Source organism: Hippoglossus stenolepis, chromosome 7 (assembly GCF_022539355.2).
Source record: "Hippoglossus stenolepis isolate QCI-W04-F060 chromosome 7, HSTE1.2, whole genome shotgun sequence".
NCBI lineage: Eukaryota > Metazoa > Chordata > Actinopteri > Pleuronectiformes > Pleuronectidae > Hippoglossus > Hippoglossus stenolepis.
In genome coordinates, this window is record NC_061489.1 from 16,691,476 (window position 1) to 16,708,403 (window position 16,928).

At 42.9% G+C, this 16,928-nt stretch overlaps 2 protein-coding genes across 2 annotated transcripts; both read right to left on the reverse strand.

The window, feature by feature from the left end:
• Positions 1-1,515: 1,515 nt before the first annotated feature.
• ube2ka (ubiquitin-conjugating enzyme E2Ka (UBC1 homolog, yeast)) lies at positions 1,516-8,737 on the reverse strand. The gene is made up of 7 exons (XM_035161594.2): positions 8,370-8,737; positions 7,651-7,744; positions 7,376-7,434; positions 7,176-7,258; positions 6,543-6,642; positions 3,070-3,198; positions 1,516-2,960 (listed from the first exon to the last, which is right to left on the reverse strand). The coding sequence occupies exons 1-7, from the start codon at positions 8,430-8,432 to the stop codon at positions 2,886-2,888; spliced, it is 603 nt and encodes a 200-aa protein (XP_035017485.1). The 5' UTR covers positions 8,433-8,737; the 3' UTR covers positions 1,516-2,885.
• A 1,194-nt stretch (positions 8,738-9,931) lies between these two features.
• klb (klotho beta) lies at positions 9,932-16,500 on the reverse strand. Its single transcript, XM_035160659.1, has 6 exons — positions 14,909-16,500; positions 13,470-13,983; positions 13,102-13,370; positions 12,759-13,015; positions 11,660-12,594; positions 9,932-10,909 (listed from the first exon to the last, which is right to left on the reverse strand). The coding sequence occupies exons 1-6, from the start codon at positions 15,668-15,670 to the stop codon at positions 10,476-10,478; spliced, it is 3,171 nt and encodes a 1,056-aa protein (XP_035016550.1). The 5' UTR covers positions 15,671-16,500; the 3' UTR covers positions 9,932-10,475.
• Positions 16,501-16,928: the final 428 nt, after the last annotated feature.

Here is a 16,928-nt window from a genome sequence, read left to right on the forward strand (position 1 = left end):
CAATCATGTGGAGGACCGTTTGACCTCGGCGAAGGTTTACACCCCAGTGCCATTCTTCAGGATGAGTTAGAATTCGCCACTGTGACCATGGCCATGTAAAATGTTACTAGTAACAAAAATGCTAAGAGCTCATTGGGCTCCGCAGAGAAGTTGTATACATTATACATGACCCCCCCCACCACATCCCTCACACAAGGTTTTTCTGCCTGTGAACTCAAACATAACCACCTCAGTAAAATCCTTTTTGCAGAAATGTGAAGGTCAAACAGAGGCTGGCAGGAAAGCTTTATGAAATAAACAGCGGAACACAGACATTATTGTTTTACACTACAAATAATAAGCCGTTAAACAAAGCTATATAAATGTTAATCTACACAAAAGTGAAATTCCTTGAAGAAACTTAGTTACTGTGCCTCATTTATTATAGCATGGCGGGAACAAACTGTAGCCAACGAGGTGCGCTGAGGGGACATCAGTCCTATGGAGGCTTCAACACTGTAATAATGCAACAAGTTAATTTATTTTGAGTGCATTTTAATAGCACAGTGATTATCTCAGGGCTGTTATTTTGCTCTTTTTTTCTCCCCCCAAATCTCATATTCAGCTCTCTGTTGTACAGCCCTCTGCTCTGGGATGCTTGGAGGAGTTCCAGATATGTCAGATACACGAGAGACATATGCCAAAGGATAGAAAATGAGAGTTTGTCATTAGGGGACTTTGGTAAACCTGAGGCTGGATTGGTTGTGTAGCAGGTGCAGCGCGGCACACTCACAGATCGACACGACACCGGCTGTTGATTAGCAGACGCACACACATCCATGTGGCAGCTTCTCTCCTGTGAGGCGCAAGCATGCATGCTGAAAACCAACGTTCAGTATTCTGCCAGGCTGTCCTGGAGAGATTCAGCATAACACAACATGTTACCAGGCAGGCCATCTGTTACTGTACTCATCCTGTTTACCTCAGCAAGGTTATCCGAACATTATGAGAAGCAGCCGGGCAATCGCTTTCTTGTTGAGGATTTAAATTCACTTTCCACAACCAGGAACTTAAGGACACAGCAGTGCACTACTGTAAAAGTCCAAAGTCCAAATTCCAATATGCATAATCCATTCTCCAGTTCTTCTGCAAGCTCATTCTTCATCTAAATTGGCTTCCTTGCTCCATTTTCACTAGCGATCTAATTCCCTGTAGGTTGAATTTCCGATGGTCTTGGAAATTTAGCGCCTTGCACTACTTTTTATTCAAATGTATGCACAGCCAAACAAGCTCATAAACACATGCCGGATTCCAAACAGCATCACGCACTCAAGGTCCCTCGATAGATCATGATGTGGCTGAAATGAAACTGAGATTGACGATCAAATACTGACTGAACTGAAGGTTGTTTCTAGGTAGTTTTTACATGATGTGTAGATTTGTTGCATTTCCTTGAGGTGGGGTTGGATATTCCATCTGTCAACTATCACACAACAGAGATGTGTCTTGAAGCGGCAACACAGACAGGACAGCGTGTGGATTTAATTTACACAGACTTTAATATCTTTATTTACAGATGAATCATTTTTGACATATTTATCTGTTGCCGTAGTTTAGATGATGCAATATTTTTCAAACTCGTTTGGAACGATTCCCATCCAGACAGGTTGTGTAGGGTTGTGTTGCTGCTGAACATGATTATTTTTCTCTGTTTGTTTAGTTTTCTCTTGGTTTAAAAACAAGAATCCAAATGAATTCCTGTGGGAGGCGACCAAAACCAAATCATTTCCTTTAAAAAAAATTGTGGGGAAAGGTACAGGTGGAGGGAGTGGGGGGGCTTTGGGTTCATCAGACGGCTGAAGTGGGGAAAACGTGGCATGAAAATGAGTATGTCTACACCTCAGTACCACTTTATGATCTGGTTTACAGAACAGGGAACAAGCTTCGTCCGACTCTGTCATAAAATCATATTTCATATTTGCTACTAGGTGCGCTAGATTTACTTTAACACCATTTTTTTGTTTAATGTCCAAATGTTATGAGAAAAATATTGTTATACTGCCCTCAAAAACTCATCTATTCCAATCCCAGCGGACATTGGGTGAGAGGCAGGTAAACCCTGGAGAACAACAACCATTTACACTCATTCACGAACCTTCATGCTGTGAGGCGACAGAGTGAACCACTGCACCACCGTGCCGCAAAAAAAACCAATGATGGTAAAATTTAAACTTACTACTAAGTTTAGAGAACCCTATGCCACCATAGAGTAGCCCAAAGTGCGTGGTTATTAATGTGTGAGTGATGGTAGCTCTGGTACCAGTTTAAAAGTCTAGGACTCGGCTAATCCCCTGTTTAGAAAGCAAGACCAAAGTGTGTAAAAATCAGGTCCAGGTCCAGAAGAGCCTCCCTGAATGGCTTGACTTTCTCCTACAAAAGGTTCCCACAAATGAAAATAAAATGCACTGCATAGGCAAAGATAAGCTGCTGACAGCCGCTTCTTGGACACAGCCAGAAAAGCCGGGAGACTAACAGGTGTGGGTGGGGTCTTAAGTCTGGCATTTAATTCAAAGGGGGTGGAGATGTGGTTGGACTTTTGATTGTAGTGCTGAGTGGAATGTTGAATGGACTTAAAGAAACCAGAGATAAGAGCTCACAGAGCGACCGACTGGAGTGTGTGAGTTACAGCAGAGGTGACGAGGAGGGAGGAGGGATGCCACACAGAGGGGGGAGAGAGAGAGAGAGGGATGGAGGAGAGGGGGGGGTGTGTGAAGGTGAGGATTCCACTGTGAAACAGAGGTGGAAGAGACGGGCCTTCAGACAGCTGGGATTTGGAGGAGAAGAGGGTGTGTATGTGTGAAGTGGGGAAGAGAGGGATCAAGAGGAAGATGGAGGGGGTGTGAGATTCAGTTACTGAGCAGTAGCTCTGTTGCTGTCCCCACATCCCAGGATTTCGACGACAACGCCACTATTACTGCATTCTAGGGAGAAAGACAAAAAAAAATAGTCAGCACCATGGTCTGATTCTGCAGCATGATTCAGCCGTGCAATGCAACATAGTGGAGTGAAAAAAAATTCATAGATACTTACTCTTTCAAAGCCCATGGCACAGAGTTTGTCTATTTTGCGTGTGTACTCTGCACTAGAGACGGGAGCTCCTGCATAGACATGAGACCAGAGCCTCGCTGTCTGTTTGAACATCTCCGGGTTCTGCTTGTACTGCGTGAACAAATGTGAAAAACATTAGTGGGGTTGTGGCAACATACCACAGTCAACGCTTTCTACTTTTCTACGCAGTTTAGATCAAGTTGGAGAGAATGGCTTTCACCAGGAATGTTCATCTTTAACCGTTTAACCGCTTATTTTGATCAATTCATTTTCAATAAACATTTTGGATATTGCATTTTTGCAATATGTTGGCTTGGTAATAAGACAAATGGCTGATCAGTTCACCAAGAAATTAGATTAATAAAGAATGAAAATACTCTTCAGCTGCAGCTCTAATCTGCAGTTATACAAAGTTCTAAGACTATACAACATATGAAATATATATATATATAAAGCTACTGCTTTGAATATCCCTCAGTATATACGAGAAGAGTGGTGCAATTATGGTCCATCCATACGATTGTGTATATTGGGCTCAACAGCAGGTTGCCAATAACATAATTCTCTGCAAGATTTTAAAGCTGCTCACCGGGTCAGAGCCAGAAGAACTGGCAGCGCTGCAATCATTTCCGCTTTATGTTTTCACGCTGTGTTTGTATAGTTGGCATGTAATGCAGGTGTAGATTTCCCATCATCATAAAATATTAGTCATTAGACTATCTACATAAAACAAATGATTTACAGCTTCATATTCAGACTCGACACACTTTATTTTAAAAGCCCATTATCTAATACAGTAATGACTTACTAAATATTATTAATGTCAAACGTTCAAGCAGCATTTTCACTGAAGATATTCTAAACCACCTGAACAGCATTAAGCTCAGACTACTTTAACATCCGGACCGATTCTGAAATCAGGTTGCATCACCCACTCGAGGAGAGTCTTTGCAGATATTCTTCTCTCTAATCTCAAACATGCTTGCACACAGTGAGATTTGAAAATAATGGCACATCACACACTGCAGGTTATTATTAAGATTATCACTCCACAGGCAGCGATACATCACCTCACGTCACCTCTTTTACATGATCTCGTGAGGAAGAAGGTGCAAACAAAACCAACACAATGAAGACTGGCATAGTGCCACAACTGGCTCCATTTGTAGTAATGATTTGCAGTGTAATAAAACGAAAGCAGAAGATATGACTCTAGTTGAGAAGACGGTTGAGGAGACGCAGTCAACAAGGCCCTTCTATTTTTTAATTGTCAGTGTATTGTGTCAACACTTATATGCAGTTATCTTTTTACTCCAACTCAAATGTCCACCGCACTCGTACAGTAGCTGGTTTCGAAGAAGCTTTTTCAAACACTCAACTTGTCTCTCTCATTGGTTCCACTGGTAAAGTATTGATGTAATCATCCCAATTTTAAATCCTAAATCTCAAACACGTTTGATAATTATCCGGGCGATGACTCTGCAGGTAGTTTGAGAGGTTAAACTATGGCTCTTTGAATCAGGGTTAAATCAGCCCCAAATTCCTGTAGTATGAGCCCAGCTTCAGGTTTCTACTCCATACTGGACCTCTGTCCAAATGTCTAACATTCAGTAATAGAATTTGGGTTTAAAAACATTAATGTAACTTAACAAAAACAAATCCTATACAACGCTATATCTTATTTAATTCCTGTGTGCACGTTTCATTGGGATAAGGGCTGGTAATTGACAGATGTCTGTTGCTCTACACTGGATTGGTGATTGTATGTAGGTGTTATGGTTTTAGTAGAAATCTTTTCAATAAGAAGAGCAGATTATGGGCAAACATGTCACTGCCTATATGTGATATTTGTGCAGTGCAAAAATGATGAATAAAGCATCAATTCACACTGTGTAAAAGCATTAAAGGAAACAATCCAGGGCTGTCGAACTGACAAATATCTGAATCAAACAAATGAACTTGACATAAAAGATATTTTCAGAGGTGCATTCCTCTAGAGCAAAACTTGGAGGTGTCGAAAATGTATCTTGTTAACAGAATAATATTATGTGACACTACCTGTCCCCTCTCTCCAGTGATAATATGTAAAGAAGAAAGGGCCTGAAGGTGTAACTATTAAATATGATAGATTTAAGAGCCATTTCATCTTTCACTGAGCTAATGTTCCCAGGGACATCATATTTATATTCATAGTTAAGGCTTTAATATTAAAAAGGTTTAGAATATGTAACGGAGTGTCAAATAGATGATAGGATCCGCAAAGAAATAAAAATAATAGTTGTCCCTTGGAATTGGCTTTAAATATCCAGCTACTTTTCATAATCATAATAATTTGATATTTGAAATGATCTAATTAAATGTCTTTTTGTCTGTGCTACAGTTGAAATCCAAAAATATTCGATTTACTTAAATGTAAAACCAGGAAAATGTTTTGGTGCCGAGAACGTTTGAAATTATTTAAATAATTTGTCTCTTATTTCTTGTCAATGAACGAATCTATTGATGGACTGATTGTTTGCATCTCTACAGCAATTCATCAACAAATCCCCATCCACTACCCAGAAAGACAAAGTTCTCTGCCTTGGCAGGTGCAACAGTAGGTTTTAATTACACCGACGTAAATAAATATCACAATGTTTCTGACAAATAGTTCCAATGATGTGACAGTTTCTTGGCTGTGAGTGGTGCTGCTCACAGAATGTATTTACAGTTTCATCCCTTCTGAGTAAAAATCAATATTAGTAATAGTGGGGATGATGTTTAAGCAGGTGGAGGAATTGATTGTGCATTTTACTCAGCTATAACGGTCCAATATACAGATTCCCAAGATTATCAGTAAGAGGGATGCTGCAGTGTGGTAATTTTCTCACTGGGTAATAAACTCATGACAACACCGGAGTAACGGATTACATCGAACATTTCACAAGAAAAGAGTGCGTTAGACTTGGCTGCAGGAAGCTTTAATCTTCTGCTGCTCTTGAAGTTGTGTGCAGTGTTTAATTACCCAGACTATGGTGGCCCACTTCTCATAAATCACATTAAAGATCTTTAAAATGTTTACGCTGCTGTTTCATTGTAGAGAGTATAGCGCTCTGCACCACAGTCACTAACTCAATGCTTCTCTCTCTGAAACGTTCACCCGTCTCTTGGTGAGCCAGTGGACCTTTAAAACAGCCATAACGTTTTTACCATCTTTTAACACCTAATCCTCGTCAACCTTGTCGATCAACTCTCCTTTAATCCAGTGATGAGACTTTGTTACTCCCTCTTCATAACTGGTTCAGAAATGTAATTCATCCAATTCCAAGCCTTTACAACCACAAAACTGATGAGCATTCCGTTTATACACGCTACTGCATTAAGGATAATACAATAATAAATATAATGTTTTATTATGTCATGCAATAGTATAATATTGCATACAAAAGTCAAATCCTAAATACATGCACACCCACCTGATTGGCTACTACTGCGTCCTGTGGGTCATCTGGTTCTGCAGCTGCCAATAAGGCTTGTAGTGACAAGAGAACTGTCCTCAGAGTCATAGCTGCCGCCCTGAAAGGACATAAAGTACAATACAGTACATGTCACTGTTTAGTGCAACAACAATACAAGAGTGATCTCTGCTCACAGCCTCTGACTTGTGACTTGGTTCCCCAAGAGTTCCTGGAATTGTATGAGAGTAGATCATGAAGATTTTCAATACTGAAGATTGTTGACAAACTAGTTTTTGATTTGATCTGTGTACCTGAATACTTAGAACACCAAAGATTAAACTTCAGGCACATTAGGCTCACTCACCTTTTTAAACTCTGCTGTGCCCCTATTATTTATTAGAAGAAGTGGGAGCTTGGTTCAATGCATATTGGAGCTGCATCATTCTCAAGCTGTAATTATTGACAAAAGGCTTGTGTTATCCAGCCGTTACAGGGCACTGAATTAAAAGTAACTTGGATATGACTTATGGATTTTGGTAGGAGATATACTGTCTGACATGGAGAAATACTGTCTCACATGACTAGAAAAGTATTTTGTGAGGATGCATGGTGGATGAAGAATTTAAAGAATGCCAGCACACACTCACTCACCACTGGTCTTTGAGAATGTCCAGACATATTGCACCGGTGACTGAGCTGATGTTTGGATGCCAGATCTTTGTGATAAACCGCACCTGAGAGATGACATAAGAGCGAGACGGAGAAAACCATTACTAACAGCACATTTCCGAAGCCATCGTACACAAAGAAAGTGATTACAATCAGCAACAACAGCAGCAAAGAATCCCTACCTTGGGTGGATTGAATGGATACGTCTCTGGAATTTTAATTTCTAGTTGATATCTACCCCCTGGAAGAAATGACAGGTATCACCATTGTTTAGGGAGTCACGTTAAGGCTGTTTGAAGCATGCAATGAACAGGGAAGTTAATACTATTCTAGATCACATTACTATGGAAAAACCTCTTGACATAGTCGGTGAGGCCCTCAAAAACAGACAGGTTGTCAGTATAGCATTGTGCAAGCATGCATCCAGGTGAGCCGGCAGTGTGAATGAGCCCCTCACCTTCATATGGTGTGTCAGGTGGTCCTGCTATTTCCCCTTTGAGTTCTGTGAAGTTCTCATCCACCAGATCCACCTTTATCTGGTTTTTGCTCGTCTGGAGTGGGTGAAAAGGGGGGGAAACACGTTACACTTCAGCGGACAGGTAGTTAGCTTAGCTCCGTATCAGAACTTCGAACCTGCCCATGCAAGCACAAGTTGACCCCCCCACACACACACACACACACCCCCCTCTACCCAACATTAGCCAAAGTCGACCTCAACTTGTTGCACACATCTTAGGACTTTAACACGTCGCGGTTGTGTTGATGGAGGTTGTCCACACCCGGAGGAGGACACACGTGAAGCTGCACACCTTCAGCGCTACAGGCGGACCACACCAAACTATCTTAGCTAGGGGCTAACACAGCTAGCTCGGCGAGCATACAATGAAGGCATGGTGAGCTAGCCACAGACTTAGCAACATCAACTCGAGGCTCGGTTGAATTTCAACATCTGCCCCAGTGCTTTCGAGCAGCGGCGGCTTGTGCGTGTGTCTGTAGCACCGCCGCAGAGGCACCGTTAGCTCGCCGTTTGTGTAGCCGTGTCGGACACAGTTAGCTAAGGCTAGCCGCGGCTCGGTGCTTAGCAAGCTGACAGCTGAGCCAGCGACGCGTCACTCGCGTTCAGCTCGCAGTCGCGGAGAGAAAAGCAGAAAAACAGAAGCGGCGACTTCTTCTAACCTCTTCGCTTTTGAGGACCTCTTTGAATTCCCGTTTTATCCTCTGAACCGCGATGTTGGCCATGGTTCCCCCGCGCTCCCGTCCCGGTTGGGGCCTCGCCGCCGTCCGACCTGCCTGAAACGTTAGCTGGCGTCTCTAGCCCACCGGAGCGCTGCACTTTTTTTTTGAGGAGGAGGGGGGGGGGACACACAACCTGGACAATAACAGCTGTGAGGTCGTCAGCGGTCTGTGGCGTCAGTCCAGGTGATCGACGGGAGGTTCCGGCCGGTTCGAGCAGCTCAGCGCGGATCTGTCATCTCAAATGTGTAACAACACAATGGTTCGTGGTACTGGAAACATTTTAATACCAAACTGCATGCAGTCTGGATGAGAGGGGGTCATGTGATCTGTATTGCCATCCTGAGCGCCTCCTGCCATTGGCTGCTGTGTTCGTGAGGAATAATGGACTGTGTTATTATAATGATGATAATGATAATCATCTTCATTATTATCCCAGTAATATTAATAATTAAATATTTAAAACCATGTGATGTCCATAAGGATGCCACAGAAAAACAAAGATTCTACATCACTATTCACAGTAGTGGGATGTAACTGAGTACATTTACTGCAGTTACCCATTTTTCATGTACCTGTACTTGATTTAATCAGATTTATTTCCAGGTACTTTTCACTCTTCCAGCACTTCATATATCAGTTAATATCTGCACTTTCTACTCTATTTTATTTTTTACAATGGATTGTGTTATGTCAATATAATTTTGATATGCTAAATTATGATAAAATATAGAAGTAATCAATAAAGAGATAGATAACAAAACAGCTAAAATGGGTTAGAAAGAGGCTCAGCCATCCATTAAATAAATGACAATGCAAAAGTTTTTGTTATCATCTGCAGCATTCTTTATTAATGTTATAAATGAAATATTGAAGTATATTAATTCATATATATATATATTTCTTATGCATTGTGCAAGCATGGTGAGTTGGTTTTAAAATCAGTATGCAGCCATTTTGTCTAATAATTGGAATTAAATCAGTGTGTCTGTCTCTCATACAAATATAAAATGGAATATATGTTTTAAGACAGATATAGAAACCGATTAATTTAAAAGCAAATATTTTCAGTGAGCAGAAAATCCTCAGTGAAGCACATTGCACTTCTGAAGAGCAATTAAAAAGACTTATTATTCAAGTGAATATTATATTATTCAAGTGATGCATCCATATGTTTTGCCACACAAACTTTAAAAAGCCACAATCATGACATCTTTCAAAACGCAAATGGATCCCCAACTTCTGTAGCCATGATGCTTCCTCTCTGGAAACAAGAGCATTTCATGCACTTTTGGTATTCTTCTACCTCTGTTAAGAAAGGACAGACCTGCATTTTACAGTGAAAAGGCTGAAAAAAAGCAACACTAGGGGGCATCATTTTACCATCATTACATTACATTACATTTCATTTAGCTGACGGCTTTTATCCAAAGCGACTTACAATAAGTGCATTCAACCATGAGGGTACAAACCCAGAACAACAAGAATCAAGAAAGTACAATGGAACCATGGAAATAGACACTGTTTACTGTGTTTACTGGGGCCCACATCACTCCTCCTGTTTGAATGAAGTGGACACCATGTCGTCTTTCTTACAAAATTAATACAATCTGAGCTAAACTTATATTATATGATGTAAAATACAATATTAAAGTCACATTTAGTCTGATATATACAATACAGTCTTCTCTGACTAACTTTTTTACAATATTAGAATCATTGACATTGGCATATTTTCTCCACCCAGTGAAGGTCAAAAATAGGGTCAATATTTATGAAAAGTTAATTTCTTTACTGTGAACTACAGAGCTCACATAATCAAGTTTTGAATAAGTTTAACATATGAATGTTACCATCCCAGGGTCTTTTAATATACAGATATATTAGCTTTTAAAATCCCCCTAAGTCATTGCCCTCCATTAAATAACTTGTTATTACAGCAAAATAAATGATTGTGATTGTGGGTAAACTGATCACCCAAGTATTAATGGAGCAGGCACAATAACAGATCCAGTGAGTTGCACACAGTTTGTACAGAGTCGACCTTTTCTACCGTTTGCACTTAACGACAGGCGGACATAAGAATACAGGAACTCCTTCCCTTCTCCTCCTCCTGTGCATCCTGTCCGTCCTCCTCCCTCCACCCCTCGCTTGGTTTCTCTTGGCGACGATGACAGAGATGACGAGCGCTGCCAACATCACAGCTGTTATCAGGAGGCAGCCTCCGAAAAACAACATGGTTTTGTTCTTGAGCATCCATGCACACACAGAGCAGCGTTCGTGCAGCTCGCTGAACCTGCAGGTCAGAGCAGTGTCGTCCTCTGGGAAACCGCTGTGAGTGATGATTTCTCTGTAGACGGCGACAGAGGCCTTGGCTTTGGACTGGTGATGGGTCGAAGTGAAAAGGCCGAACTGGGGGACGTGTCGATCTTGCAGTTTCCACATGTAGAAGCCCTGCAGGTTGACCCCATCTAACTGTCGAGCTGCAAAGAAAGACAATCAGGATTAGAATCATTCCTCTACTTTCTCCTCCTTTTCAATGAATAACCTAAATGTTGTTTTGAATCAGATACACAATGGTTAACCTCTGAGAAAAAGACACATATGTGCAAGAGAGCCATAAAGGGCAAAGTATGAAGTCAACACTGATATGCATTGCTGCTGTACAGTGTTTCTCCGCCTTCTATGTTTTTATGATATTTATGGTTCCTCATTAAGTTTTATAGTATAAAGCAATGTGGCCATAAAATCCCTAATGGCCGTGGAGCTGTATCTATGTCTCAACCTCCTGAATGCTGCAGATCTCCATTTTGTTCCCTGCACCAAGGAGGTTATGTTTTTATTTCTATCCCTGTGTTTGTTAGTTTGAATGGATTACTGAACGGATTACCATGAAAATTGGTGAAAGGATGTGGATAGGGTCAGAGAATAACATTTGGTTACATTTTGGTGCAGATCCAGATTAGTTTTTTTCACTTTCTTTAACATTGCAAAATGGAGCGTTTTTTTAAATGTTCACCATTTTGTCAGAGAATAATTCGTACATTCAGGGAACTGATATCTATGAGGATGTGTACTTTGGTGCAGCTTGACTGAATTTAAAGGAAACTGTTGGGCTTTGGCGGAGGTATGTGCTCTGCTGACAGCCATATTAGTTCCTACTGAAACATGATTTCTCTACACATTTTGGATCAGACAACAACAACATGATATATGTGAAATCCATGTCCCACCTTTCAGAGACTCTTGCAGGTAACTCCTGAGGTAGTGTTGCCTGAGTTTGTCCTCTCCGGGAGCCTGATCATCGACCCCGCTGGCTGTCACAATGATGGGTAGAGCGTCTCCATATCTGTGGCTCACCCAGTTCAGGATACTCCTCAGGCCCCAGGGTACGATAGCCTGCCCCAGGCTGGATGAAGGCCAGGTGGGATCAGAGAGGGTCAGACAGTCGTGATCAGGGGGTTGTTTCTTCTGCTGAGAACCAGCCTGTGTGTGAGGATAAGGAGACACCAACCGGGTGGTAAAATGGTTCAGTGCTATAAAATTCAAAGCCCCTCTCAGCTCCTCCTTCTCCGTGTCAGTAAAACTAGGTAGAGGAGATTCAGGGAGGCCCATCACTCGAGCTCTCGCCTCCAGGTAAGCCTTCATTTCTTGTGGGTACCCCCCCTCGCTATGCTTCTCCTCATATCTTGTTCCCAGTAACGGGTCTAAAAAGCGACCGAGTTCAAACAAGAGGAATCTCTGTGCTGCTGCCGTATGCGAGTCCAGGAAGGGGTTGGCCGGCTCAGCCCAGTCCGCATGTAGTGCGAGTGATACCATTCCTCTCTGCTCTCTGTATTGTCCCTTCTCATATGACCTCCACGCTTTCGCATGAGCCAGAAGAAGATTGTGAGCTGCTTGATGCTTTTCTTTCCCATCAGAATAAACATCTACGAGTCTGTTCGGCTCATTGATGGTGATCCAGTATCCAACCCAGGGCCCCAGCTGCTCGTAGCACAGAGCTGCATATTCCTGAAAAGCTTCTACTGTGCTGTGGTTGAGCCAACCCCCAGAGGCATGGATTTGAACTGGCAAACCCAGATTTGGAGCTCTGTGTGTGGGGTAGTAGAGGATCACGACTGCCTCCAGGTTTAGCTTCTTGAGCTCGGTCAGGACACAGCGGTAGTACCTTTCAGATGTAATAACAAAGGGGAAACAAAATTTAGAATTATGAATTAAAGACTGACTCAGATAAAGACAGTGGGGCTCATCTTTAAATCCAAATTGGCGCTGGATGTTGGGATGACTGAAACTGTGACAGATCATGTTGACGTGCATGTATTTATTATTTACCTCAAAGCCTCGGAGTTCACCTGAGAGAGGTCACCATGGGGTAAAATCAGAGACCAGTTTAGGGCGAAGCGGTAGTGAGATGCCCCAGTGGATGCGAACAAGCGAAGGTGACCACGAATCGCCAAATAGTCAGTGCACTGGGCTGGTCTAATGCGGAGCTTCACCCCTGGGACGGGACGCAATGATCCGTCTCCCGTCAGGTTCCAGCTGTACAGATGTGGGTCAGTAAACTGTGGTGAGAAAGGGTTGAAGTGGACCTGCCACAACATAAAAGACAAAGTCAAAGTGGTAGGAACCATTATTAAGCATTTTCTTCAGCAAAATCCCCCTCTTGTCCTCTCACCTGTAAAGTGGAGTCAGCAATACCCCAGTGAAAGTCACACGGGAAACGACCCTTGACCTCACTGGAGGTTTCACCTTTGAGGAAGCCGTTGTCAGCGACAACACGTTTGTAGTACAGAGCAGACGTCTTGGGGGTCCTGGTTGGGTTTGATTGGCTGAAGTCAATGTAGAAAAGGCCTCTTCTGACAGTGTAGCCATAATTCCACTCAAATCCATCCACCAAAGACCAGGCGACGTAGCCAAACACCTGCACACCATCGAACTTAATCGCTGTAACAGAAAAGACAGCAATAATAGAGACAAACGGATTTAACATATTTATGTTATGATTTCATTACATTATTTTGATCTTTCCAGTTCTTCGATTACCTTGCAGGACCTGGTTGATAAAACTCTTCATCAGATAAATGGACACTGTGTCCTCCCTTCCCACCCCTGCTTCAGAGAACCAGCCTCCCTCAGCCACCAGCACACTCAGGTCCCCATACTCCAGCTTTATCCAGCTCAACATGCGCCTCAGGTCTGGGGTCACAGTCTGCCCATACTGGATCAGGGTCCGACCCAGACGGAGGTTGTAAGGCCCGAAGGAGAGAGCGAAAAAGTCGGCTGTTTTCTGCACCCAGAGCTTCTCCTCAGGGGTGAACGTGGGCAGGAGGGCCCCATGCTTGGATCTGAAAGACACCGGATAGTCCCCGTCTCCAAAGATGGGGTTGGAAAACCAGCCGAGCACAGCCTCTATTGACTCCTGGCACAGCTCAACGTTGGCAGCTGTGGCCTGGCCGCTCTGAGGTTCGATCCAGTGGGATCCCAGAACAATGGATACTTTACCCCTCTGAGTTGGGCGAAAGTGGGTGTTGTAGGTGTGCCATGCTTTGGCATGTGCCTGAAAATCATAGAAGACATATTATGATGCACTGCACAGTGATCTAAAGCAAAATCACCATTATATAATAGTAGATTTTCTTTGACAACATTGCATGTAGCAGTAAAAAAGCACAGGTGTAGATCTGTTTCTTAAAGATGTTTTTAGGGGCATTTTGCATTTATTGACAGGACAGGAATTTTAATTTTTTTTTAAAAAGTGCATTCTTGTATCAAAGGCTGCACAATCTTCAATCTTCTATATTGAATAAATTAGAAAAAACAAACATTTGGATCCAGCCCAGAATCATTGTAGCTCTGCAAATGATTTATTCCTCCTCCATAAACTGACCTAACTTTCTACCCTCATTCTTTAGATGTCATGCAAACCAACAAGTGGGACCAGAGTCATGACTTCCTCGGTGGAGTCATTATGAAAACAAATCTATTAGACTCATAGAATTGTTTTTTGCTTGTGCTTTCTTCTGTGCTCAACACTCGACTGCACAATCATAAGTGATTATTAATGAAGCATATCTCCATGACTTCCTGTCACATGCTGCTTCTCTCCAGCACAGAAGTGCTGATGTGGTGGACTTTGACACCAATTAATCTTTCCTGTTTACCGATCACAAACCTGTTGAAACGAAATATGACAAGCTGATCTTTTAAAAGTTGTATTAGAGGTAAGCTTTGCATCAGTGTATGTTACAATGCAATAAAACGTGTCATTGATTTAACTTGATTGCTTGAACAAAATATGAGAGCAAGGGTCTCGTCTGTGTTAGAATCACTGTCTTATGACCTCAAAATCAATTGGACGATGCAAATATTCAATGTCATAAACTGATAAAAGTTGCACAAGTTCAAAGTTTACAGACGGCCTGCACTATGAGATACATTTTCTTATACAGCCCAGCAGCAGAACAGGCTCCAGTCTAACTTACCCTGATCAGGTTGTGGGCCACGATAAGAGAAGCAGAGGGACCCCCTGTCTCTCCAGGGGCGTGCACACCTGTCCCGTACCCCTGCACAGCCACCAGGTAGGGGTTATGCATCGTGAGCCAGTATCTTACACGACTCCCAAATGTGTGGAAACAAAAGGCAGCATACTCCTCGAACAGTCCCACCAGTGTGTCATTCTTCCAGCCTCCATATCGCTCCTGCAGGGCCTGTGGCAGGTCCCAGTGATGCAGAGTGACGATGGGCTCGATTTTCTTCTCCAGAAGCCTCTCTATGAGGCGGCTGTAATGCTCCACAGCGGCCCTGTTGGGCTGGCTCCTGGCGTTCCCATCAGGAAACAACCTGGGCCATGAGAGAGAGAAGGAGTATGATCTCACACCCAGCAACTCCAGAGCCTTGACATCTTCTTCCCAGTGAGTGTAGCCATCACTGGCCACATTGGGAGCCTCGGTTGCCAAATCACCACTGACAGATGAGTGGGTGAAATGGTCCCAAATGGAGGCTCCCTTCCCCTCCTGGTCCCAGGCTCCTTCTGTCTGGAAGGCAGACGTCCCTGAGCCCCAGAGGAATCCTGAGGGGAAGGTGTCATGAAGGAAAGACTGGGCTTTGATGGGGTCTGGCTTGGGCTGCTGCCAAATCTCCCTGCCCTCCCCAGGAGAACAGGCGGCCTTGTTCCAGCAACACACCGACAGCAGGGTGCACAGCGAGAGCCACTGAAGTGTGTGAGGAGGAGGATGGTTCAGCATGCTGAGGGAGTCCACCTTGTTTCAGAGTTCCACTTGAAGGAGATAACTGGTGTCAGTCAGAGCAGCTGCTCTGTTCAAAACCCCTCCTGTGATTGACAGAAGATCCATAATGGTGTTGAAGGAAGGGAGAGGAATGATCACAGCCAGGAGAGAGGGACAAGTGAGGCTCTAAAGGTGCTGCAGTATCCATCTGACAACCTGGTCACACTTCCTTATCGCTCCCTCAGCCCCTCCCGACCACATCATGTCCACACATACAGCGGCTGACTTACATCACACACACACAAGCTCTTATTACTACACTTCTGGGTGGGTTTCAGGTGAATTATTTTCACCTGTAATTCAAAACAAAAAACGCAGGCATCCCTCGGTTATATCATCAAATCAAAAAGAATGTTTAAGGAGAGGAATGACACTTGTGAAGACACACACACAGACACACACACTGTAAACATTGCTGTAAAGAAGGCTCTTCAGTCAATAATTACCTTGTACTCTGATCTTAGCCCGATAACAGAGTTCACATTTCGGTCCCACAAACACATACAGATTTTTTTTCTGCTCACATTTCATTCAAGGGATTACATTTTTTCCACTACAAGTTCACACTCCAGATGTATTAGGTGCATACCGACATACAGTCCCCATATGAAACCACATTTAAATTCACTAGATCCTTTTTTATTTCATTTTAATGTGGATCTGCACCAAATTGCACACACTGGTAAATATCAGTCTCCTAAATATGTGTGTTTCTTTCCATCAAGAAATGAATGATGAATTATTCTGTGAGGAGAAATCAACCAATAATTGAATGTTGAAAAACAGATTTCCTGACTTATAACACATCTGTCCACCACTCCACCCTGTAGTTTTTGTGTAATCCTGCTGACTAACAGACAGTCAAACCCAGATGAGAACACAACCTCCTTGATGGGGATGACAATATAAACAAGAGCAGCCTGATAAAAAAATACAGATGCGCACAAAGGCTATTATCTTGTTGTCTTATGGCCTGGAGCAGTGAAGCATGTCCACACGCTTCTTCCAAGATTTGATCAAACCTCGCCAGGTGAGAACAGTCACACCAGCTCATATGACCTTATTCAATTTAGCTCCACTTATGTGAGTAACTGGACCAAGCGAAAAGCAGAGGGACCAGACTAAAAACATTGATGGGAAGTGTGCGTGTACATCTGTCTGTACACACTCTGTGATTAAGCCTCCCGGTCACTAGAAAACTGCATCAAAAAGCTCC

Coding starts and splice junctions, on each gene's coding strand:
- ube2ka (XM_035161594.2), bottom strand. CDS start 8,432: ATGGCCAACATCGCGGTTCAGAGGATAAAACGGGAATTCAAAGAGGTC. Junction 7,745..8,369: donor AGGTCCTCAAAAGCGAAGAG/GTTAGAAGAAGT, acceptor CACCCACTCCAG/ACGAGCAAAAACCAGATAAA. Junction 7,435..7,650: donor ACCTGACACACCATATGAAG/GTGAGGGGCTCA, acceptor CATTTCTTCCAG/GGGGTAGATATCAACTAGAA.
- klb (XM_035160659.1), bottom strand. CDS start 15,670: ATGCTGAACCATCCTCCTCCTCACACACTTCAGTGGCTCTCGCTGTGC. Junction 13,984..14,908: donor TGGCCCACAACCTGATCAGG/GTAAGTTAGACT, acceptor TATGATTTTCAG/GCACATGCCAAAGCATGGCA. Junction 12,595..12,758: donor GTGAACTCCGAGGCTTTGAG/GTAAATAATAAA, acceptor TACATCTGAAAG/GTACTACCGCTGTGTCCTGA.